Here is a 25,240-nt window from a genome sequence, read left to right as displayed (position 1 = left end):
AATGCTGTCACTTACAGGACTGTTACACCCCACCCCACTCCCGCCCGACCAGTGAAATGAAGGCAGCAGAACTTGAATTATGAAATGATGGCATATTCTCATACACACTTGGTCTTTCTTGACATCTTAACCTCACATCACATGAGTAATACTTAGCTTACAAACTGGAAAATAGGAGGCACCTTGGGGGGCTCAGTTGGTTGAGAGCATCAGCCTTTGGCTCAGGTCATGATCCCAGGGTCCTGGGATTGAGCCTCGATTCGGGCTCCCTGGTGGGCAGGGAGCCTGCTTCTCCCTCTCCCTCTGCTGCTCCTCCTGCTACACAATCTCTCTCTCTGACAAATAAATAAATAAATCTTAAAAAAAAAAAAGGCACGAGCACTTGGCTGTCTCAGTCGGAATAGCATGCAACTCTTGATCTCCGGGTCCTGAGTTCGAGCCCCATGCTGGGTGTGGAGATTACTTAAATAAATTAAAAACAAAAACAAAAAAAAAACTAGAACATAAGTGATCACATAGGATGATGGAGGTGTCGTCTCCCCCACCAACCTGTTAATGGTATGCCAGAAAAAAATGCCTATTGGATTTTGAAAGATACTTTGAAAATATGTACCCTATTTTTTCTAACTCACATTACTGAGACTAACTGTGGAGTATCATGGGGAATTAGGGCAGCATTACTCTTTGTAAGAGTCCTCTAACGTTCATGCAAGTTCTAGATGATTTATATTGCCTTTCTCTATGCAGGTCTTTTGACAAGATAAAAAAATATATATATATATATATCCTCCGCATGGCTGCTTCTGTCTGCCAAGGAGGCTGGTTAGTTGTAGAGACTTGTGAGACATTGAAATGAGTACCCTCACACCTGCTAGAGTAATAACTACCACCTACTGAGTGCCCATTCTCATTATTCCGTACAATAATCCTGCACAAAGTGGGTGTTTAACGCCCTTTTATTTATTTTATTTTATTATTTTTTAACCCCTTTTATTTATTTATTTATTTTTATTCATTTTTTCAAATGTTTTATTTATTTATTCATGAGAGTCAGAGAGAGAGAGAGAGAGAGAGAGAGGCAGAGACAGAGGGAGAAGCAGGCTTCCCGCTGAGCAGGGAGCCCGATGTGGGGCTTGATCCCAGAAGCCTGGGATCATGACCTGAGCTGAAGGCAGACGCTTAATGACTGAGCCACCCAGGCGTCCCTTGAGTTGTCATCTTTCTCAGCCACTAAGAAGCACAGCTGTAGAGTACCTTGTAAAGGGTCTTACTATGGCCCTGGTGGTGCCCCCGTTTTTGTACGCCTGCCAGATGTACAAGGGACCATTCAGCATCCCTGCTGAGGCCGGGACAAACGGGGACCGTCACCTGTACCCCTCCTACACGGGCTTCTGCTTCTCTGAGTTTTAATCCTGGTTTAACATCTCCCCTTCGAGGTTTTGTGGTTAATGAGCATGACAACATGGGGCGTTGGGTGGGTAGGATATAAGGGATGGACTTAGAATGTAGAGAATTTCTGGACAAAATCCAGGACAATGCTGCAGATCATAGGAGAAAGTTAACCAGATCCAGATGTCAGCAGCAAGCAGGCCTGATGTGCCTGCAGAACAGAGCGCGCTGGTTACATTAAACTTAAAAAAGTAATGTTGTAGCTTTTGCAATATTGCACTTTTTCTTTGACAAAAACGACTGTCGTGGTGCCACGGACTTTGAGAGCTACGTTTGGATAAAAGCATTAAAATTTCGCAGTATATAATATGACATATTTCTTGTCTTTTTTTCTTTTAAACATCTCACAGTAGAAGAAACAAGTTGTACTTTTTATGTCTTAATCTCTTAAGTATTTGGAAGAGTGAGAACAGACCCTGTAGGTTTTGGACCTGCAACTGTTTATTGCATTTGTGGAGTTTGGAGGTGGTGTGTCTGTGAGGAGCACAGCTTCCGTGAGGGTACTTGGACTTTGGGGGTGGGGTGGGGATCATGCGCCTTTTGAAACTTGGGAAGTAGGCAGATGATGACAGTTTCATAAGGAAAATGTAAATTTGCCCATGCACCTTAGAGATCTCGTGATTGATTTCATAAATTGGGATTGAGTAACTGGACATTTATCCGGAGATTAAACAGAGTTTACTAGAAAGTAACACCTAAAAGCTTTAATGATTCTCTACCAAAGTGGGATTTCTATACCATTCAAGTTTTGGTCTTGAGACATCATTAAAAATACTTTTCATATATTCTCACACAGGCATATGATTAGAGTCTTCTCCCAGAAAAGGGAAATAGAAACGCATGGTTTCTGTAATACTGTTTATTTGAGAAGCAAGAATTCTATGATGTTGTTTACACTGATGGTGAGGTGGGAAAATATGTCAGCAAAACCATGTCCCAGGCAACATGGTGGGAAGTGTGGGGCTCATGAGTGTGTGGACCAAGGTAAGGACTGTAGTCTTTTAAATGGCTTTGGGGTGTGGAGGGGACCAGCATCTGCCAACTCTATCTCCTAGAGGCTTTTCCTGTTGATAAAGCAGACCGGCTCCCTTCCCAAGCCTTCTGTTGTCTTTGACTCCGGGCGAGAATGTGGAGTTTCTAGCCCAGTCACCACAGCAGTGGGTAAATGAGCACTGTGTTTGGACTTTATGGGCATTTGGGAATCTTGCTGGCTTGATAGCAGTGTTCTTCAAAGTGGATAATTTGGATCATTCTAAATCCCCCATGAGTGATACTTACATGTTGTGTCAGAAAGGCCTACTCTAAAATCAGTTGTTTCTGGGGAAGGACTTTCTGGGTACCAAGAAAGTGCATCCCCGAATCAGTGATGCTTAGATGATCAGGCCTTTTGATTGTCCTCTTCCTATTCAATCCGACAAATCTAAGGCAGATAATACTAGAGGGAGCTGTTGTGTTGAAAACTATAGCAGAGGAGGTAAATTTATTTATTTATTTATTTATTTATTTATTTATTTTTTAGATTTTATTTATTTATTTGAGAGAGAGTGAGAGAGAGAGAGAGAGCACAAGAGGGGGGAGCGGGAGGGGGAGAAGCAGACTCCCCGCTGAGCAGGGAGCCCGATGCGGGACTCGATCCCGGGACTCCAGGATCATGACCTGAGCCGAAGGCAGTCGCTTAACCAACTGAGCCACCCAGGCGCCCCGAGGAGGTAAATTTATTAATGAAACTTTCCTGAGTCTGGTTGTGAATGGATTCTCCTGTGCGAATCTGGGGAGGTGAACACCGGGCCTTTCCTGGAAGGTATTATTATCACCAGCCTCCTGTGTCTCTTACCTGCTGCTCCACTCCTGCCAAACCGGGCCAGCAGGTTTGCTCATCACGCTATGATCTTTAACTCATTCAGAACCAGCATGCAGACAGCACCTAAAAATGCCTGGAAAAAGGTTTCTGCTAACCACAAACTAGAACACGGATGGGAATGAGGGTGGTCTTTTCTGGAGATCTCCCCCTTCTGCCAAGCACCTGGGAAACGTACTGCATACTGCTGGCCTGGAAAAGCAGGGGACGGAGTGCAACACAAAAAGAAGGGCTGCAGTCCCGTTTGACCCACACTTGGTCCAAAATGGGGTAAAGGGTCTAGATCCTCACGGGGTGCAAATAAAGAACAGGGGAGGGAGGGAGCCAACTCAAGATGTCTGTGCCCCGTTTTTTTCCTTAGTATCTGTGTTGGGAGTCAAAGAGGTACACATAGGTAGAATATGGCATTCAACTATGGAGAATTTGAAAAGGCACCTAAGCTTTATGGATTGGTAGGTTTTTGCATCGTTTTCTGGCCCAGGTCTAGGAAATTTGCAAGGCTTCCCAGCCTGGCGGAGTTGAAAACTGTTCAATACTGCCCTCTTCTGTTCAAACACTTGCTCAGGGGTTTGGGCAGTGATTTATATGCCTGAATGTTTATTGTAGAGCGTAATGATGAAAAATTGGACCAAGAAATTATTTACCAATAGGAGGATGTAAAAATAAATTTTGTGGCCATTATATCACAATTTCAAAAACTATTGAATAACTTAGCCAGAAGAAAACATTCTCAGTTACTAATCTCTGGACACTGTATGCATGTCATTCCCAATTTTCCGAATTTGAAAATCTCCTGCAATTTATATAGATCATTTTGGAATTGGTAAAAAAATTAATTAAAATATAAGTAGTTCCATTCTGAAGAAGACAATGAAGAAAAAAACCATTATAGAGTTTTTGTTTTATCTTACAACCAAGTGATACTTCCTCCTGACAAGCCTTAGCAGGAAGTCCTAAAGGTGACCTATGTTTTAGGCGAAGACACTAAGAACAGAAACCTCAGGAAATTGGCCGGAGGGCCCAGTGCTAGATGTGGTGCAGCTGAAATTTAAACAAAATCTGTGTCCAGAACTTCTGTTCTTTTAATTTCCCCCCTCCCTGAATTTGGGAGAAAGTAGTTTTTCTATTAATGCATTGATAAAACAGGGGCGCCTGGGTGGCTCAGTCGTTAAGCGTCTGCCTTCGGCTCAGGTCATGATCCCAGGGTCCTGGGATCGAGTCCCGCATCGGGCTCCCTGCTCAGCAGGAAGCCTGCTTCTCCCTCTCCCACTCCCCCCTGCTTGTGTTCCCTCTCTCGCTGTCTCCCTGTCAAATAAATAAATAAATAAATAAATAAATAAAAATCTAAAAAAACAATACATTGATAATACATATTATGGTCTATGATGTGAGGTTAAGATCCAGTGTCTTCTACAACCACTACCCTCTCCACTTTCATTGTTTTCTGTATTTTTATTAGTTATTTGCACCTGTTTATTCTTCTGAGTGTTTTTTAATTGAAGTATAACTACGATGTTATATTAGTTTCAGGCGTACAACATAGTGATTCAACAACTCTGTACATTACTTACTGCTCACCATGATGGTGTAGTCACCATCTATCACCATAGATTCCCTGTGATGTACTTTTAATCTCCATGATTATTGTATAACTGGAATTTTGTACCTCTTAATCACCTTTATCTATTTCGCACATCCCTGGGTGATTTTTTTAAAACAGTAACTTTGAACTTAGAGAAAGTTGCAAAAATAAAAAACGTACAAGAAACAGCTATATACCATTTATCTAGATTCATGTATTGTTAGCCTTGTACTTCATTTGTTTCATTATTTGTTGGAAAACAAAACAAACCAGCATACAGGTTCTTGTTATCTCTTACATAGGCAGGAGATAGAAATTTGTCTGAAGCTTTTGAGGATAAGTTATCCACATCATTTATTCATAAATAGTTAAGCGTGTCCGTCCTAAGAAGAGATATATTCTCTTTTATAACCATAATACAGTATCAGTGTCCTATATTTAATCATTACAATAATTGTATAGAATCTGTCATCCTTATTCCAATTTTGTCAGCTAATTTAACAATGTCCATTTTAGCATTTCTTACCTGGCATTGTGAGATACATCCGTGGATCAGGTATTATGTGTTACATTCTTTAGCTTCTTTAATCTGGAACATTTCTGTAGTCTTTGTCTCTTAAGACACTGACATGTTTGAAGCATTTGGCTCTCCTCTCCCCATTTCCACTGCATTCCTTTGTGTTTATTTCTTCCTTTTTCACTGCAGGTTATGCATTCGTAGCCACAGATGCTGCTGTATCCTTGTGAAAGTTTTACCCACAGTGTGCGTCTGGCCCTAATGGAGCTTGATGTTAAGTTTTTGCCTGGTTTCCCCACCCTTACAACTAGTAAGCATGTAAATATCCTGCCCGCTCTCTCTCCCATCCCCCCACTTAGCACCCATAGATTCTTGCCTTATCCAGTTTTTACTGTAATGGTTGCAAAGTAATGGTCGAGCGATCTTTTGACCATCTGTGAGTGGGTGAGTAGGATGTACCTGTTCTTTCTTTTTTTTTAATAGCATGACTATAACCATCAAAAACAGCTTTTTTATACTGAAATAGAATTTATTTATTTATTTATTTATTTATTTTATTTTTTTTTTTAAGATTTTATTTATTTATTCATGAGAGACAGAGAGAGAGAGATGCAGAGGGAGAAGCAGGCTCCCAAGGAGCAGAGAGCCCGATGCGGGACTCGATCCCAGGACCCTGGGATCATGACCTGAGCCGAAGGCAGACGCTTAACGACTGAGCCACCCAGGCACCCTATACTGAAATAGAATTTAAAGTGCTGTTTACATCAGACATAATAGCAGTTTTTCCATCTAAGAATAGGAGTTGACATGTCTCAATACTTTTTCTTGTCATAAATGGCAATTACAAATTATAAAATGTAATTTATGGAAAATAAAGCATTTTAGCACTTTGAAAGTATATGGAATTAATTTTTCTTTTAAAAAGGCAAACTTTGTTTTGTTCCTGTTTAATGCTCCCCCTCCAGCCTTTGGCCCACCAGAGATGCCACACCCCTACTATGACACTGGCCAAGTCTTGTGACCATTTTAGGAAAATAGACTATTTTTTATTGTTATGTTAATCACCATACATTACACCAACATTACATCATTAGTTTTAAATGTAGTGTTCCATGATTCATTGTGCATAACACCCAGTGCTCCATGCAGAACGTGCCCTCTTTAATACCCATCACCAGGCTAACCCATCCTCCCACCCCCCTCCCCTCTAGAACCCTCAGTTTGTTTTTCAGAGGCCATCGAATAGACTGTTTTTTAGAGCAGTTTAGGTTCATAGCAAAAATGAGTGGAAAGTACAGAGTTCCTATATGCGCCCTGTCCCCCCCCACACACACACACATGCATAGTGTCTCCTACTATCAAATCTCACACCAGAGTGGTACATTTGTCATAACTGATGAAGCTACATGGACATACCATCACCTGAAGTCCATAGTTGATATTGGGGTTCACTCTTGGTGTTGTACATTCTGTGGATTTTGAAAAAATGATATAATAATCATATGTCTCTACCCTTAGAGTATCATAATGTATAGTTGACCCTTGAACATCATGGGGTTAGGGGCCTACTAGTTGAAAATCCAAATACAAGGTTTGACTCCCGCAAAACTTACCTACTATTAGCCTGCTGTTGACTAGAAGGTTTACTGAGAATATAAATAGTTGATTAACATTTTGCATGTTATATATATGATCCACTCTGTTCTTATAATAAAGTAAGCTAGAAAAAGAAAATGCTATTAACGAAATCATAAGAGAAAATACATTTACAGTATTGTGCTGTGTTTACTGAAAAAAATCCATGTATAAGGAGCCCCACATGGTTCAAACCCATGTTGTTCGAGGGATAACTGTAGTTTTGCTGCCATAAAATCTTAGGTGATCTGTTCATTCTTTACTCCCCCAACCCTTGGCAGTACTGATTTTTTTTTTTAATTGTCTCTAGTTTTGCATTTTCCAGAATGTCATATGGTTGGAATCATACAGTGTGTAACTTTTTCAGACAGGCTTCTTTCACTCAGTGATAATGCATTTAAGGTTCTTACATATCTTTTCATGGCTTTGCTAGCTCGTTTCTTTTTAGCGCTGAATAATGTTATATTTTCTGGATGTACCATAGTTTATTCATTCATCCATTCATATAATGAACATCTTGGTTGCTTCCAAGTGTGTGCAATATGACTAAAGCTATAAACATAGCTCTAAATATCCATATGCAGGTTTTTGTGTAGACATGTTTTCAGCTCATTTGGGTTAAGTACCAAGGAGCAGGGTTGCTGTATCATGGTAAGAAAATGTTTAGTTTTGTGGAAAAACTGCCAAACTGTCTTCGAAAGTGGTTGTACCATTTTGCAATAACCACATAACCGTATCTGAAGTCCGTTTATTCCCCAGTTGGAAGGACAAGGTGAATTCTTCCTTCAAGCCCTAAGGCATTGTGACTCTTAAGTGAGCGCTGTAATGGGAACGTGCACGAGGTACACAGTTCTTGTTCATAAACTCAAGAAATTAAAGTTCTTACAACCAAGCAAACCACGCCATGTGCAGGATCCCGCTATCCCTTGGGCCATCGCTATACATTGCGATTTTGGAGTTTACCACCGAATAGCGTAGGTCAGAGACGCAGCTCAGGAATCCAACAGTATTGAGGTCTAGCGGTTTGGCAGTCATTTAGCCATGATGATTTTCAGACATTGGGTGTGCTTACGTTTGAAGAGACCCATTGGCGCGATGCACAGGACCCCCGGGGCGCTTTCCTTGCAGACTTCTGAGGCCAGAGCACTGGGCCCCTGGGCCACGAGGAGGCTGTGCCCTCTGTGACGCACGCGGTGGCCCCCAGGGGGCACCCTCGTCCGCGGCACCAGTGCCCATTCCGCGATGGGGCAGCTGGGAGAAGCAGCTTGGGGCTCCCCGGCCCCTGTAGCGCTTCTCTGCCGGCTGGCGGCGCGTGATGCCCTGGTGGAGTAACCTTTGCTGTGAGTAGCGCGCCCCCCAGCGGCGGTCCGCGGGGGGACGCGGCGGGCGGGTGGGCTTGGAGGGCCACTCTGGCTCCTAGGATTACTTAGGGCAATAGAGACTGCAGACCGGTGGGTTGACCAGTTAGGATTTAACCTGTTTTTTCTTGTGATCCTATGTCCCTCTTTACGGAAATGTGTTCAGCCCATATACCGTGCTGTACTAAAGAGACGGTCTCAGTTTTGGAAGGCTAGCTGGAGCTGTCAGTAGCCGTTTTGTTCGGCCAGTTGGCGGCTGTTTGTTTTTGTCTCTCTAGTTGTGACTGTAAACATTCCTCCAGTCATCCCGGAATTTAAGAAAAAGTGTTTCAGATTGAAACAGATTTGGGAGCATGGAGGGAAAAGGGGGAGGAAAATGGTGTGTTTGACACCTGTTTTCTCCCACTATGTTAGCAAAATGTCTCTGCATTTTGCAGTGAATTTTAGAAAGGTTAGTTAATGAGTGTTTGTTTTTCTCTCATGCTTGCCAGCAGGAAATTTAATTTATATTTGTGTACATTTTTTTAAAGAAGATTTTATTTATTTAACACAGAGAGAGAGCACACAGGCGAAGGCAGCTGCTTAACCACCTGAGCCACCCAGGCGCCCCAATATTTGTGTACATTTTTAGTAAAATTGTACTACCATGGAGTTTATTATTGGGGTTTGACTTTTTTCTCTAGTTAGTTTCAATGGTATTGTACACCTTTTAAAAAAAGTCATGTCGTCCCTGGGCGCCTGGGTGGCTCAGTCGGTTAAGCGTCTGCCTTGGGTTCAGGTCATGATCCCAGGGTCCTCGGATGGAGGCCCACGTTGGTCTCTCTGCTCAGCTGGGAGCCTGTTTCTCCCTCTCCCTGCCGCTCCCCCTGCTTGTGCTCTCTCTCCGCCCCTTCTCCATCAAATAAATAAAAATCTTTTTAAAAAAGTCACATCTCTTGTGTTACATTAAAAAGGTTTGGGGAAAGTTTTTTTCATGAATGTGCTTTTATGATTGCGGAAATTAACAAAAATATTTCAAATTATTGGGGAGAGAGAGAGCGCACGATTGAGCCGGGGGAGGGGCAAAGGGAGAGGGAGCAAGAATCTCAAGCTGACTGCAAGAGTCCATGAGGATCATGTTGTATATGTATTTCCAGATATATCTGTATTTCATATATTTATGGATACATTCTAAGTATTGGTATGGATACTATTTATAATTATTAAGCTTCATTTTATGCTGTGGGTATTAAGTATATAATTATAATTGTATTAAGACCTTTTCTGTGATCATTTTAATTGACTTAGAGAAAATTAGAAAATTCATAGAAGCAAAACTAAAATATCACAGGGGCGTCTGGGTGGCTCAGTTGGTTGGGCATCCAACTCTTGATTTTGGCTCAGGTCCTGGTCTTGGGGTGGTGGGATTGAGCCTTGCATTGGGCTCCGTGCTCTGTGGGGAGTCTGCTTGAGATCATTCCCTCTCCCTCTCCCCTTCTGCCCACTTGTGCTCACTTACTCTCTCTCTGAAATAAATAAATCTTTAAAAATATTTAAAAAAAAATCACAGTCTATCCCCCAGAGATCATGTGAGGGGTGTGTTTGTGCCAGGGGGTGGGGAAGGGTGGGGGGGGGGTAAACCAAAATGGAATCATACTGTATATACTGTTTGGTAACCTTCTTTTCTTTAAGTCAAATTTCAACTCTTTTCTCTTAGGAAAAGTTCATCTCATCTAATCCTAAATCATAATCACTCACATTTTCCCAAAAAAAGCGGAAAGTGTCCTTTGACTAGTTTGCCCTAACTAATAACCAAATCTGGGACCGCATATGCCCAGTATGTCTTATTGTTATGCTTCTTAAATTTATTAATTTAGCACAGTATCTCCCTCCCTTTGTTAAATCTCATTGATTTGCTTGTTTAAACCCTCAATGATTTTTTAAATTTCAAAACTATAGACAAATACAGTCATATACCCTTGACCTAATTCACCAGTTATTGAGATTCTAGCACAGTCTCTCTCCTGCCCATCCCTACCCTCAGTCTCTCTCCTTAAACTATTTGAAAGTTACTTGCAGACAGTCTACTTGGGTTTTTGTTTGATTTTTGTCCATTATGACATTGACATATCCAGCCAAGCTAGTTGCTGTACTGAATATCCTTCATTGATTTACCTGATTGTTTCCTCACAGTTAGTTAAGCACTTTCGGCAGGAGTACTATAAGTGATTTATTGGCCTTCTCAGTGCCTCACATCAGAAAGCTCAATGATAGTTTTATTCCATTATTGGGGATGTTTAAGGCAGTACGTGCCAGATTTCTCCACTGTAAAGGAAGGTTTTCCTTTTGATCTGTGTGTCCATACTCTAAAACGGTAGGTTTCCTGAGAACTTTTCACCCAATGGTTTTAGCATTTCTGGATTTTTGACTGAATGAGTTACTACAAAGATACTGGTAAAGAGCAGTTTTCTTAATCTGATGACAAACAGACAACTAAGTTTTTTCAAATAAGATGACCATTTAAGTTATCGCAAATCAGACAACTTCCTTGCTCTGCGTTCCAGTCCTTTCTATATAAAAACTTCTCCCCTAACTCCTGTCTTTTTTTGTTTGGTTTGGTTCTGAATGGCTGGTTTTAATGGTGATATGACTAGTTCCACATTTATTCAGTCACAGCCACATTCAAAACAGTAAAACTTCTCGTAACCACACTTGCCATGAAACAGTGTTGTATATTATTTTATGTTGAACATAATGAGAAATGATTTTTTACTTTTCTAAGCAATTGAAAAAGTCCAGTTCAATTGATCCCACTGACGAACTGAACTAAAACATGGCTTTCTCTTCCCCAAATAACTATAAAAGAAAATCCACTTAAGTTATTTCATGTAAGTGGATCATACTTGATGAATGACAAAAATACATCTTCAAAGACCATAATGTTCCACATTTTCACAGCTGAACAGCTGTTTACCATGGTCTGGGAGGAGTGTATATGTAAGCGGCTATAAAAGAAACATTTTTGTTAACTCTTGTCCTGAATGATGTGAATCTTGATGCAGTAGAATTTTGAAATTCTAATGAGTGACTATAGATCAAAGTGGAAATTATATCTAAATTTATTGATTGGCACTTTTTATGAAGAAGTATTCCCTGTTCCTTGGTTACTTTCTTAGTATCACTCTTGATCCATGGATTCTTTTTTTGTTCAGTGTTTTGTAACCCCATCCTTGTCGTCATTCTTCTTATGCTTCAGTGTTTGTCCAGCAGGAGGCCGCTTCAAGCTGACCTCCTGTCTCCCTCTGATACTCCTCTCTCAGCTTTTGAGCACCACCTTTTTTTTTATTTTGTATTTTTTATTTGAGTATAGTTCACCTACAACATTACATTAGTTTCAGTTGTACAACATAACAATTCTTCAAGATTCTGTGTTACACTTCTGAGCACCTCCTATCTGTCAGGATGAATTGTTCCTTGTACTTTCCCTACCCCAGTCCGGAATTTCCCCATGCAGCTCCGGTCCGTTTTTTGGGACTTGTTAAAGAGACTGCCAGCTAGTTGTCACGTGGAATGCCCCTCCTTTAGATTTGTCTAGATTCTTTTGTTGTTAGTTAGCTTATTTCTCTAAAACGGGTTGGATTCTGGATCACAGGTGTGATGATTGATTCCATTTTCCGTTGCAGCAGAACCTACACCATCTGCTTGCCCCAGTTTAGTGATGTTGCAGCTACTTACATGTAACTAGTATGCTGGTACTTGAGCGTATTAACTTTTCCTTCACAGGGAACAGAAGGAGCAGAGTAGTATCTTTAAACCTGAATTTTTAAAGGTCATTTGAAAGAAGTAGACACTGCCTCATGGACTGAGATTTACAAATCCTGAGAAGACTGTTACCCTATCATGAAATTGCCTGACATTAAAGAAAGTATTACTTGGTTATGGTTTTTACATATGTAATTTTTCTGAACTGTAATAATTTTATTCTTCTCCACCGCTCTCCTTTTTCTGTTAATAGTTGGACAGAGAGAGTCTGAAGATGTGAGTGAAAGAGCCTCAGATAAAGCGACGGCTGCTGGCTCCGTGGTTGTTCAAGACATGGCAAAGGATGGGCAGGAGGAAATGCCTGAAATCATCGACCAGATTCCTTCTTCAGAAAGCAATTTAGAAGAGCTGATACAACCTACTGAGTCCCAGGCTAATGATGTTGGATTTAAGAAGGTGTTTAAGTTTGTTGGCTTTAAATTCACTGTAAAAAAGGATAAGACCGAGAAGTCTGACACTGTGCAGCTACTCACTGTCAAAAAAGATGAAGGTGAAGGAGCGGGAGCAGCAGACGGGGCTGGTGACCACCAGGAGCCCAGCCAGGAGACCGGAGAAGCAACAGCCAAAGAAAGTGAACTAAAACAATCCACAGAGAAACCCCAAGAAACCCTTACGCGTGAGCAAAGCAACACAGAGATTGCTCTTCAGGCTGAGTCTGGTCAAGCAGCAGAGGAACACCAAGAGGAAGGGGAAGAAAAACAGAAAGAACCTACCAAATCTCCAGACTCTCCAACTAGTCCGGTGGCCAGTGAAACAGCATCACCCTTCAAAAAATTCTTCACTCAAGGGTGGGCTGGCTGGAGAAAAAAGACCAGTTTCAGGAAGCCTAAGGAGGAGAAGCTGGAGGCTTCAGAGAAGAAAAAGGACCCAGAGCCAGAAAAAGTAGACACGCAAGAACAGGAAAAGACAGACGCCGCCTCTGAGAAAGTGGATGCTCCTGAGCAAGCGCACCCACAGGAGATCACCGAGAGTGTTAATGCTGCCAGACTGTCAGTGGAATATGAAAAAGTCGAGCTGCCCTCTGAAGACCAAGTGCTGGCACCCCCCAAAGAGAAACCCGCCCCCTTAGCAACAGAAGTGTTTGATGATAAAGTAGAGATTGTTGCCGATGTCCACGTTAGCATGCCAGAGACCAAGACAGAAGAGGAGAAGGCGGAGGGAGAAGAAACAGTAGAGCCCTTGCCGGATGAAAAGGGGGTGGAGACGCAGGCCGAGCTCGAGAAAGCCGAACCTGCTGAGGAGCTGGGGAAGATGAAAGAAGTGTGCGCCCCGGGAGGGGACCACGCCCAGCCAACCGACCTGAGCCCTGAGGACAAAGCGCCCTCTGCACACCCCGAGGGCGCCGTGAGTGAGGTGGACGTGCTGTCCTCACAAGAGAGAATGAAAGTGCAAGGAAGCCCTTTAAAGAAACTATTTACTAGCACTGGCTTAAAAAAGCTTTCTGGAAAGAAACAGAAAGGGAAAAGGGAAGGAGGGGATGAAGAGCTGGGGGAGCACCATCAAGCTGCGGCGGAGTCTCCAGACAGCACAGACGAACAGAAGGGCGAGAGCTCGGCTTCGTCCCCTGAGGAACCAGAGGAGATTACGTGTCTAGAGAAGGGCATCGCGGACGCACACCAGGAGGGGGAAGCCGAGGAAGGAACTATTTCTGATGGGGAGAAGAAGAGAGAAGGTGTTACTCCCTGGGCATCTTTCAAAAAGATGGTGACGCCCAAGAAACGGGTCAGAAGGCTTTCTGAAAGTGATAAAGAAGATGAATTGGATAAAGTCAAGAGTGCCACCTTGTCTTCCACGGAGAGTGCGGCCTCTGAGATGCAGGAGGAAGCCAAAGGAAATGGAGAAGAGCAGAAGCCAGAAGAACCCAAGCGCAAAGTTGATACTTCAGTATCTTGGGAAGCTTTAATTTGTGTGGGGTCATCCAAGAAAAGAGCAAGAAAAGCATCATCATCTGATGATGAAGGGGAACTGAAAACAATGGGAGGAGACAGCCAGAAACCAGATGATGCAGGAAGAGACAAAGACACAGGACCAGACAGTGCCCTTGCCAGTTCCCAGGAACATGATCAAGGGCCAGGAAGCTCCTCACCTGAGCAAGCTGGAAGCCCCACCGAAGGGGAGGGAGTTTCCACCTGGGAGTCCTTTAAAAGATTAGTCACTCCAAGAAAAAAATCCAAGTCCAAACTGGAAGAGAAGAGTGAAGACTCTGTACCTGGGTCTGGTACAGAACATTCAGCGTCAGATGTTGAGCCTGGAAAAGAGGAGTCTTGGGTCTCCATTAAGAAATTCATTCCCGGACGAAGGAAGAAAAGGTCAGATGGGAAAGCAGAACAAGCCACTGTTGAAGATGCAGGGCCAGCAGAGGTCAACGAAGATGATTCTGATGTCCCGGCCGTGGTACCTCTGTCCGAGTATGATGCAGTGGAACGGGAGAAAACCGAAGCACAGCAAGCCCAAAAAAGTGAGGAGAAGGCTGAGCAGGAGGTAGCTGTTTCTGTGTCAGAGGAGCTCAGTACGAATCTTGTTCATGGGGTGACGGCGACTGTCCTTGACGGGGCAAGGGCTGTTTCCAGTGTTGAAGAGAGGTCGCCATCTTGGATATCTGCTTCGGTGACAGAACCTCTTGAGGAAACAGAAGATGAAGCCAAACCCTTAACTGGGGAGGTATTTGAAGTCCTTGCAGAGGAAACCTCCACTGTTACCAAAACTCTGCCAGAGGGTCAAGAGGCCATTGATGACACAGTCGTGAGTGAGGCGGAATTAACTTGGGAAGCCGTGACAGCTGCAGAAGGCGCAGAGGCATTTTGTGCTGAAGAAGCAGCAGAAGCATCTGGTGCTGAAGAGACCGCCGACATGGTTTCAGCTGTTTCTCAGCTCACTGACTCTCCAGCAGACACCACAGAGGAAGCAACACCCGTTCAGGAGGTGGAAGGCGGTGTACCAGACCTGGAAGACCAAGAGAGGCGGACTCAAGAGGTCCTGCAGGCAGTTGCGGAAAAAGTTCGAGAAGAATCACTGCTGCCAGAAGACACGATTCAGACAGTGCGGGAAGTAGAAGCCAAAATACCAGAGAAGGTGGAAGAAGCGGAAGAGGATTCTCAAGGGCTAGACCTGAAGAAAGAGACAGATGGAGTGTTGGAAGTACGTGCACAAGAAGCTAAAGCTGAGACTTTGACACAAGGGGAAGTAGTCCTGCAGGCCACCCCAGAAAGCTTTGAGAAGGTTCCTCCAGTCACAGACAGTGTAGAGTCCAGTGAGCTTAGAACCACTTGTCAAGCTGAAACCTTGGTTGGGGTAAAATCAGAATTGATCCTGGGACAGGCTATTGCTCCTGACTCAGCTGAAACCCTTACAGACAGTGAGACCAACGGAAGCACCCCAGTAGCAGATCTTGAAGCTCTCCATGTAACACAGCAAGAGCAGATCCCGGAGAGGCACGAAGATACTGAGGTTGCTTCAGGTACACCGTCCCAGGTCCCAGAAGCAGAGGCAGTTCCTGCACCCGAACAGGTGCCTCCAGCACCTGCTAGTTTTCCATCCCAAGAAGAAAATAAAGGACATTCAGAAATGGAAGAGGTTCTAGAACATCCGGACAAAGAGATACCAGTGGAAACTGTACCCATTCTTTCAAAGACGGACGCGATTCAAGAGGAAGACCAATTCACCGACAGGGAGAGCCAAGAGAAACCGCTTCTCGAAGGCCCCGATGTGTCTGCAGACCCCGAAACAACCAGCAGTCAGGAAGCGACAAGTGAAGTTGCCCTGAAAGAGGAAGCTACTAGAGAACCTGAATTTCAAAAGGATGACGGTATTGAAGTCCAGAGCCCTACACCATCTCCCGAGCCAGTGGAGAGAGAGATGGAAGCTCAAGGAGAGAGGGAGGAAATGGAAGCAAAGCCAACTCAAGCCACCGAAGAGGAACTTGAGCAAAAACCAGCTGTGACCACATCTGATGAGCTTAGTAAGCAGCTGGTGCAGACAGAGAGTGTGGCCGTCATCGGCGGGGAAAAGGAGGTTACTGCTTGGGAAGAAAGTTCTCCCCAGCTAGTGCAGGAGGAAGCAGTGTGCACGGAAGTTCAAGTCCAGAGCTCGGAGGCGCCCTTTACTCTAACGGCTGCAGCAGTGGAGGAGAAGGTCTTAGGACAAACTGTCGAGATTTTAGAAACCACTGAAACTCTGGAATCTGCAGATGCACAGTCCATTCCAGAAGAAGAATCCTCTGAAAAAGATGAAGAAGCCTTGACTGCCCGGCCAGGGGACGTCGAGGTGCCCACAGAGACTGAGGCTCAGCCAGAGTCCATCCCGGTGACCGTAGCGGCTGCTCCTGATGGAGGCGTCAGTGCTGATCTGGAAGATGAAACCACCCTCCAGAGCCTGTCCTCACATGAAGAGGACGGGCCGGCCACGTGTCAGGAAGTCCAAGGGAGCGAAACAAGAAAGGAAGATCTAGAGCCTGAAAACGAGATTTCGAAACTTGAGACTGAGAGCAGTAAACTTGTACAGAATGTGATCCAGACAGTTGTTGGCCAGTTAGTAAGCACGGAAGAAGCAGCCGCTGATTTCCAGACACAGGCTCAGCCGATGATCTCGGACACCCAGGAGGTGAGAGCGCACACCGAGACTGAAGAAGAGCTTCAGGCTCAAGATGGAACACGAGCCAAAGAAGAATCCACACTAACCACCGTGGAACAGACCCATTCTGACATTGCCGAAGCTGTGAGTGAAGCTTCAGCAAAGGTCACAAGTGTTGAGGTAGAACGTTCCAGCGTAGATGACCAGCAGCTTGAAGAGGCAGTTCTCCCATCTGAGGAAAAGGAACAAACAACCGGGACCGAGTCTGTTTTAGAAGATGGTGATCGTGCCGGGTTAGAAGAAAGGATAGAGGAGTCCCTCCCTGAATCCCAAGAAGATGAAAAAGGTGATGCTGTTGATGAGCCTGAGAACCAGCACTCAGCCCTGGAAGATGCTGGGGCCCCAGGAGGCTTAAGCAAAGAGTCCCCGGACACAGATGGACCAACACCGAAAGAGAAGGAAGGTGGCCAGGAAGTAGAATTTCAGGAAGGAAAAGTCCACAGCGAGTCAGAAGAAGAGATCAAAACCCAAACACAGGACGACACTCAGAAACAGGAGGGAGAACCGGCAAAATCAGAACCCACAGGATCCTAAAACATCACGTAAGCAAGCTTCCTTTTCTCCTAAAACAATCTTTTCCTCTTTCTTGCCATGTGATGGCAAATTTGTCATTAGGGAAGCAGGAATTTGAATCATTATGACTTTATGCAGGACGTTTAGTTGCGGAAAGAATAATCAAGATCTAGGTTCCTTTTTTTTCCTCACTGACCTGTCATTCAGTCTTAACTGGTGTCATGAAAACAATGAGCTCATTTTACCCCTATGTGCCCGCTTTCAGAGCAAATGAAGGGGCGTGTGCATGGGCACAAGGGTGCATGTGTGTGTTTGGCTTGAAGGCATAAGAAACATGTTGTACTCCCAGCACCATACTAGCCAGTTTACTGAATTTTTCTTAATAACAAGAAGTCCATAGTAAGTTGATATCCTCCTACAGCTTGAAATTTTAGTTGATAGCTTTCTAGGAAAAAAAATCCCAGCCCCCATCAGTAGTGATAGGCATTTAAAAATCTCCCAGTGCGTGTGACGGGCCCAAATGTTGGTGCTGCGGAGCCCCAGGCCCCGAGTTGTGGGGTGGCCCAGCCTGAGCTGCCGTGGGCCCTGACCCCCTCGCTTTCTCAGGGGCGGCATTCTGCTCTGAGGGCTTCCACTGCTCCTGCACTGAACGAGGGAGGAGGAGACACTTGATTGACTTTCGGTCCTTCCTTCCTCCTACAGGTCCAGCGCACGGGTTTGCAAGACCAGAATGTGAAGACGAGCAGCAGTAGGAGGAGATGGACGGACGCTGCTGACGAGACTCGAGCCCAGTGTTTTTCAGACTCAGAACCGAAGAACAGGCCCCTTGACTGACCTCCTTTCTGGAGCACCCTGACAATCCTGAGGCTGCATCGGGAACTAGAGCCATTTAACACTTCCTCTTCGCAGGGCCACCCCCTTACTTTCCCTTGATACCATATTACAATGTTTCTGACTTAAGGTCCTAAATTCTTAACCCGGAACTGGAGTTGGCCAAACCTAGTTCTGCTTCTCAAACTGGAGTATCCTCCTTTATGTATTTATATGTATGTTTTAAGTAACCCTCCTTCCGTATCTATTGTATATTTTTTTTTCTTAACGATTAAGGAAATGTGCAGTATGGTACATTCCTTTTGTATTGCACAGGACGTGGTGGGGCGTGCAGCCGTGGTCAAGCCTTGGGAAGCTCTAAGCCTCAGCTGTAACCTGTGAAAACAGCCTCCTGGAGACAACATTCCTGATCAGAAGCTATAGTTTGTACTTTAAAATCCACTAAGGAGTAGGGTCCGTGTTTCCTACCACTCTAAAATTGGGCACTTTCCCATTATGCACAGTGTGCTAAAAATAAAAAGCTTTTTTTTGGGTGGGGGGGGGACATACAGAATGTTCCATTGTTACTGTGAAATTTTTCTTTCTAGCCCAGTGGGGGTTGGAAGGGAGTTTTTTTTCAGTAGCGGATTAACTTTAAGCCTTTTCTTTGAATTGTTGAGGCTGTTTGGAGAGATGAATGTGCTTAAAGCCCGAGGCAAAGTAGTGAGAAATGTTTTTCATCTTACCAAGAAAACAATCGGCTGTTTCAAGGTTTTGATTCTACTCTTCTGTGCTGGACGACATTCACACGCAGCATGAAGTAAAGTCAGGTTCTTGACAAATGGTATCTGGATAGGTCCTGGATTGCGTCTGTGCCATATTTATGCCCACTCTTTGAAGGACAGTGTTGCATTATGTTCATTTGGATAAACTGTGATTTGACAACTGATTTAAATAAAATATTTGCTTCACTTAGATTTGCTGGTTTTATTAGATACTAGGAAGCCTGGGGCATGTTTCCTGAGTCCTAAAAGCAGATAAGGTAGAAGTTTCCAGTGTGGTCACTACCTAGTGTCACCTGTGGATATCGGCTTGAGGTAATGTTCCGAGGAGCTCCCAGCAGAGAGGCATGAGCGAAGATGACCCAGGAGCTTTGCAGACTGACAGGACTGATAGAGTGCTACCATCTGGTGGTGTCTTCTTGAAAAGGTCAATTTTCTTTTATTGTTTTTGGTTTTAAACAACGAGAAATATCTAGAAAGAAATTTTTAAGAAGGCTTAATAGTAAAGATGCCTTGTCCATCAGGTGATTTGGGAATTTTTTTTAAATGTCAAAATGATTTCTGATTTATGCCAGTATGTAAAAGACTTTGTCAGACTTTGGCCACGATTACCTATGTAATGTCCCACTTTTTCGCACATAGAAATAGCTTGGCCACAGAGGCATCTTAAATTGCACTCAAACTCCGAACTTCAGTTTGCAAACTGAAATTACGACTGCTAGTTAATGATTTTAAAGCATTCTAGATGTTCTAGAAAGACTAGTTTAGCAGACGGAAAACAGGCTGTTAGAATCAGAAAGTAGTTGATCCTAGATCAACAAACCTGATGACCAAAAAAAGGGCCATATTAGAGAGACAGCTCAGATAACAGTGTATGGCCTCATAGTTGGTAAATGTTTAACATCCTTCTAGGAGTTAGTCTCCTATATAATAGTCATCCGAGCTTCATGATTATTAAACTTCAAAATCCCCAAATTAAAAAAAAAAAGCCCTCTCATCTAAATATCTTTTGCCAACTTGAGACTCACAAAAAAAAAAAAAAATCCAAGTGCTGGTGTCAATTTTTAAAGATCGGCCAAGAGGCCCTGTAAATGAGGGCAACTTGTAAGGGGCTCCTGATAGGTCCAAACACTAACTTCGTCTCTGTGGCAAGAGGAAGCTTCGCTTTGAACCGATTAAAGATTCATGTAGTCAAGTGGTAAACGATTTTTTTTTTTTTTAAATCCCGTCCCCCCCACTCCGTTCTGTTTGTGTTTGCTGTTCTTGGACCACCTGTGGCCAAGCCATTCTGGCCCTGGCAAGTGGTTTTCCAGCAATGACTGTGCTTTCCATACTCCTCTCTGGATGTGCCCCGGATTACCTCTGTATGAGCTCTGTACCTGTCTGTCAAGCAACACTTTCATTAACCGGAGGAAATACTATTAACAGTAGCATGAGATAGAATTCTGTATTATAATTCTGAAGCTGCTGTTAATTTATGAAGTACATAATAACCAAATGTAAACTGCAGAATTTGGAGCAAGTGCCTATATTTTGCTATTTCTGGCATTACTGTGGAACCATGTACACTAGAACGCGATGCAAGACTTGTAAACTCTCACCACTTCTTGTAATGGAGGAATATAAAATGTTCCCCCTCAGGTTATTTTGCTAATGGTACACATGAGTTGCCTCTCTCTGTCACGAATCCTGTGTTCCAGTATTTTCCTTTGGTGTTTGGAGCTACAAATAGTCAAGGGCTGGAAATGTTAGCTTTCAGTGTAAGCTTCAAACATAGCAGTTTCCTTTTAACCTGAGACAATATTTGATTACTAGTTCTGTTTGGGGGCAAATTTTCATTTATCTAAATAAAATGCAACCTAATTAAATGCCATGGATTTTCTTTCTGTAATTTCACCTTAATTCGGTTTTGATTGCTTTTCTCTACTGGTGTGATAGTCATCACACATTTAACTTCTTCTTTTAATTACTTACCCATCCTTTGCAACATTTTCCACGGAGCATCATGGGAATTTGGAATGTACCTGGGACAGTGTACAATGCACAAAAAACTATCAGTGATTCTTAACCTTTTGGAGGCCAAGAGCCCTTTAATTAGAATCTCATTAAGCCTCTGGCTGACCTCAAACTCCCCAAAATGCAGTTTTTGGATAGTCACACAGATCTCCTCTGAAATCCCAACCAGTAACTAGAACCAGAGTTAGAAACCCTTCACCCAGCTCTATAAGGAAGGAAATGGACCCAGCCCCAGGAGTCCCAGATGGTGATAGGATGGAAGCTGAACACACAACCAGAGTCCTGTAACTTCAAGTCTATGTGACTGTTCATTTCTAATGTGATTCTGGAAATGGATCTGCTGCTGGACATCCTGGCATAATTCTTGTGTAAATGCAGATTTCTCCCCCCCACCAAATTCCTTACCATCTCCACCTGTGTCACTGGAAATGCTCTGGGGATCTGGGTTCTAGTTTTATGTATGAGAAAACTGAGATTTAAACCACCAGCTTTTAATGGGGCACCTGGGTGGCTCAGTTGTTTGGGTGTCTGCCTTGGGCTCGGGTCATGGTCCCAGGGTCCTGGGATCAAGCCCCATTTCAGGCTCTCCGCTCAACAGGGAGCCTGCTTCTCCCTCTCCCTGCCGCATCCCCTGCTTGTGCTCTTTCTCCCCCTCTGTCAAATAAATAAAATCTTTTAAAAAGAAAAGAACAAAAACAAAAACCCACCAGCTTTTAAGTCACTTGAGGGTTTTTGTTTTGTTTTTAACTTTGAAGGTTTTGGTTAAGGTGACCAGGACTTGGGGATGGCATGGTGGTGAAGATAGTCATGACTTTTTTTTAATGCTGTCACAGCTTAGAAATCAACCCTACTTTTTAGATCTCTATAAGTAAGACAGTGTTCCAGTGCCCTACCTCCAGTTACGAGGGAGGTGATCTCAAAACTTTGCATGTTCTTCCATTGCTTGTTGACATTGAAAATTTTAACACAAGTTTTACATTAACTTCTTAAGAGCAGCTTCAGCGGCTCCTAGGTGGCTTACTCCATTAAGCATCCCTCTTGGGCTCAGGTCATGATCCCAGGGTCCTGAGATCGAGCCCACATTGGGCTGGCTCCCTGCTCAGTGGGGAGTCTGCTTTTCCCTCTCCTTTTACCCCTCCCCACCCCGTTGCTCTTGCTCACTCTCTCTCGCTCTCAAATGAATAAATCTTAAAAAAGAGCAGCTTCACCATAACACTCATATTTGGAGACCAGAGATAGAATAGCATTTCCTAAACAAAGGAAATAGGACTGAACATGCTATTTTCCCACGACAGGATATTGAGTACTGAAGCCTACCTCTAACTCAACCTTTTATTCTAATTCCAAATAACTTGGTATAATTAACTAGCACAGAGGCAATACTATAAATTAGGTTAATTTAAAAAACCACATTGTGCTTGATTCTACTCATCCCTGTTAGCTTCAGGAGCTCACCTGATACCTGGAAAAGCAGGTGGGGTTTCCTCTAGAACTTGAAACCTGAACGTAACTTGTGTTCTTTTGAAAGACTTTATAGAAATAATATTGCAGAGTCGGCCAGTGGGCCATTTTAGGGAGTGAGATTTGCTATAAATCATTAAAATAACTTAGCAGGGAAGTGAAGCGATATCCTTGTGTGTTAGTGATTCCCAAGGAAGTGTTAGGAGTTGTGGTGTTAGGGGGTTGTGGTGCTGTTGTACTCTATTCCCTCGTAGTGGTTTTGGTTTCAGTGGTAAGGAAGGGTGTTCCTGGAATTTAAATGTGTTGAGGCCCTGGGGCTTTGTCATCCTGCAAGGCCCAGGACAGCCCTTCATAAGAAAGGAGTTTCTACCTAAAATGTCATGCATCTCAGGGGTGCCTGGGTGGCTCAGTTGGTTAAGCTTCTGCCTTTGACTCAGGCCATGATCTGGAGGTCCTGGGATGGATCCTCACACCATGTCAGGCTCCCTGCTCGGGGGAATCTGCTTCTCCACCTACCCCTCCCACCACTCGTGCTCGCTCGCGCTCTCTCAAATAAATCTTCAAAAAAAAAAAAAAAAAATGTAATGCATCTGGAGAATTGCTTCCAGCTTCTAGAGATTTGAAGACTGGAGGTTGGGAGGAGGACCAGCAAACGTGAGTATAATAATCCAGGCAGGAGTTGATCATGGCCGACATTAAAGTAGTGGCTGTTTGGCTGGCGAGCTGTGCATGAGATCTAGAGATTTAGGAGGGTAGAATCAACAGGGCATGGCACCTCATTATCTGCCATGGGAACTATGTGGGGTGAAGAAGGAAGTTTCTGGGTTATCAGCCTGCATATGGAGCCGAGCCCTGTCATGGGTGGGGCCAGGGGATAATCATCAGTTTGGGAATGTTCAATTAGAGAGGCCCATGAGCTCTCCAAGGGCAAATGCAGGATCAGCAGCTGGATATGTGGGTCTCAAAAGAGTTGAGACCAACGGAACAGCAATGGCTCTTCTGTTCTATGTCCTGGGAGACCCAGAGAGGGGAAATAACCTACAGGGATCTTGGCAATATGTCTTAAAATCTCACACACAAACTTCGGTCGGGTGACTGAGAGAGAGGAGGCTTTAGCTCCTTACACTTTAGCAGTGTCATTTCAGAACTTACAACTACGTGCTTCACAAGATTTTCCTGTTGGGAACGTGCTTTAGGAACTAGAAAGCAAAATGCACCACGATGCATTCACATTAGTAATTAGAACAGAATGAGAAATTTAAATAAAACTGTCACCGGAGCCAACGTCATGACTGCTGGTGACCACCTCTCCTTGAAGGTTTTGGTAGATTCAGAATAATGACACTGATCTTCCTAAAACGTTATGAAGATACACCTTATTCAGACGCGCTCTTTTTTAGACATGAAACATCCACTCTGTGTCATCTGCATTTCTTTTCCTTCCTCCCTGTTGCCTGTTCAGCTTCTGTGGCCTGCTGCACCTCTCCCCGGGGAGACTTGACAGGAGAGACACGCTACGTGGGGTGGTGGGCCTGTGGGAGGGACCAAGCCTGCAGTGGCCTGGGTCAGTCCCAGGTTCCTCTGGACGCTGTGACATGCAGCCTCCCGGTTCTCTCCCACATTTGTCTACTTATGGGCCTCACTACCTAACTGCAAAGATGAGATTCTTGAGTTCCTTTTCTTTGGCTGACAAAAAAAATTATAGAAATACATTGAAACGCCTCACAGCTAGGAAGGGTTTCCCAGGTAGTGTGATGGTAGCAGAAGGGCCCTGGCGTAGGAAATGGGGGCTGTGTACTTACCTCTAAGGGGTTGTGTGGCCTTCGTCAACCACCTAATTGCCATTTTGTGTCCTCAGACGGATCCCTGCTACTTTTACCAAGGAGGAAACTAGGTGGCTTCCCTGAAAACTACTTAGGGTATTTGATTACTTCAGCTTCATTCTTTTCTGTGCTCACAGGTTACAGGGGCATTTAGAATGAGAAGAGGGAGGTTTAGAATAAAGCCCGTTTCTTCTAAGGGCTCCTGTACCAATGTGTACGAGCATATATCTCATTAAGGAGCACTTTGCTTCGAAGAAAGCAGAATGCTAGAAACGTCACGGGTCCCTGTCTGGCCCCTTATTAGCTCCCCTGGTTATTGCAATTCTGAGACGCAAGGAGAACCAGGAAAGGACAGTAATATAGCAGAAATGATAAAGTAATGCTGTGGTTCTCAAAATGTGGCTCCTGGGGGCATCTGGGTGGCTCAGTTGGTTAAGCATCTGCCTTTGGCTCAGGTCACGATGCCGGGTCGTGGGATAGAGCCCAGCGTCGGACTCCCTGCTCAGTGGGGAGTCTACTTCTTTCTCTCCCCCTGCTCGTGCTCTCTCTCAAATAAAAATCTTTTTTAAAAAAATGTGGCTCCCAGTATCATCATCATCATCGTCATCTCATCTGGGAACCTATTAGACATGCAAATTCTTGGGCCTGACCCTAGACGGACTGAATCACATACTCTGCCGGGCTGAAAGTCTGTTTTATCAAGCCCTCCAGGAGATTCTGATGTGCTTGTTGTAGGACCACTGCTGTAATATAAGGTTTTAGAACGGATTTAAGTTAATTGCCTCAATAGCAGAACAAATAGGTTAACAGGTGAAAAAACTCTCCCTTCCCTGTGCCTAGCACCTCTCCCCAGCAATTGTTTCTAGCCCTTAGAAGTGTTTGCACGTTTGGGAAAATATCTTTTTTCCCCCCTCTTAATATAATTTGGACAAACCTAACCAAATACAAAAAAGTAGGTCAGATGAGCAAGGAAAGCCATCCATGCCTTGTACTTCTTGCTTTTGCT

The 25,240-nt window shown here is 43.9% G+C and overlaps 1 protein-coding gene across 3 annotated transcripts in view; it reads left to right on the top strand.

Moving 5' to 3' along the window:
- Positions 1-20,807, top strand: part of AKAP12 (A-kinase anchoring protein 12) — a 95,410-nt gene extending 74,603 nt beyond the window's left edge. For all 3 annotated transcript variants that reach the window (XM_078054569.1, XM_036072972.2, XM_036072975.2), the window contains 2 exons: positions 12,394-17,371; positions 18,045-20,807. In XM_078054569.1, coding sequence (XP_077910695.1) covers positions 12,394-17,363 — 4,970 coding nt within the window. In that variant the 3' untranslated portion in view covers positions 17,364-17,371; positions 18,045-20,807. The remainder of the gene's footprint in view (positions 1-12,393; positions 17,372-18,044) is intronic.
- The last annotated feature ends 4,433 nt before the right edge of the window (positions 20,808-25,240 follow it).

Source organism: Halichoerus grypus, chromosome 9, assembly GCF_964656455.1.
Source record: "Halichoerus grypus chromosome 9, mHalGry1.hap1.1, whole genome shotgun sequence".
Lineage (NCBI taxonomy): Eukaryota > Metazoa > Chordata > Mammalia > Carnivora > Phocidae > Halichoerus > Halichoerus grypus.
This window is presented reverse-complemented; position numbering and strand designations above follow the sequence as displayed.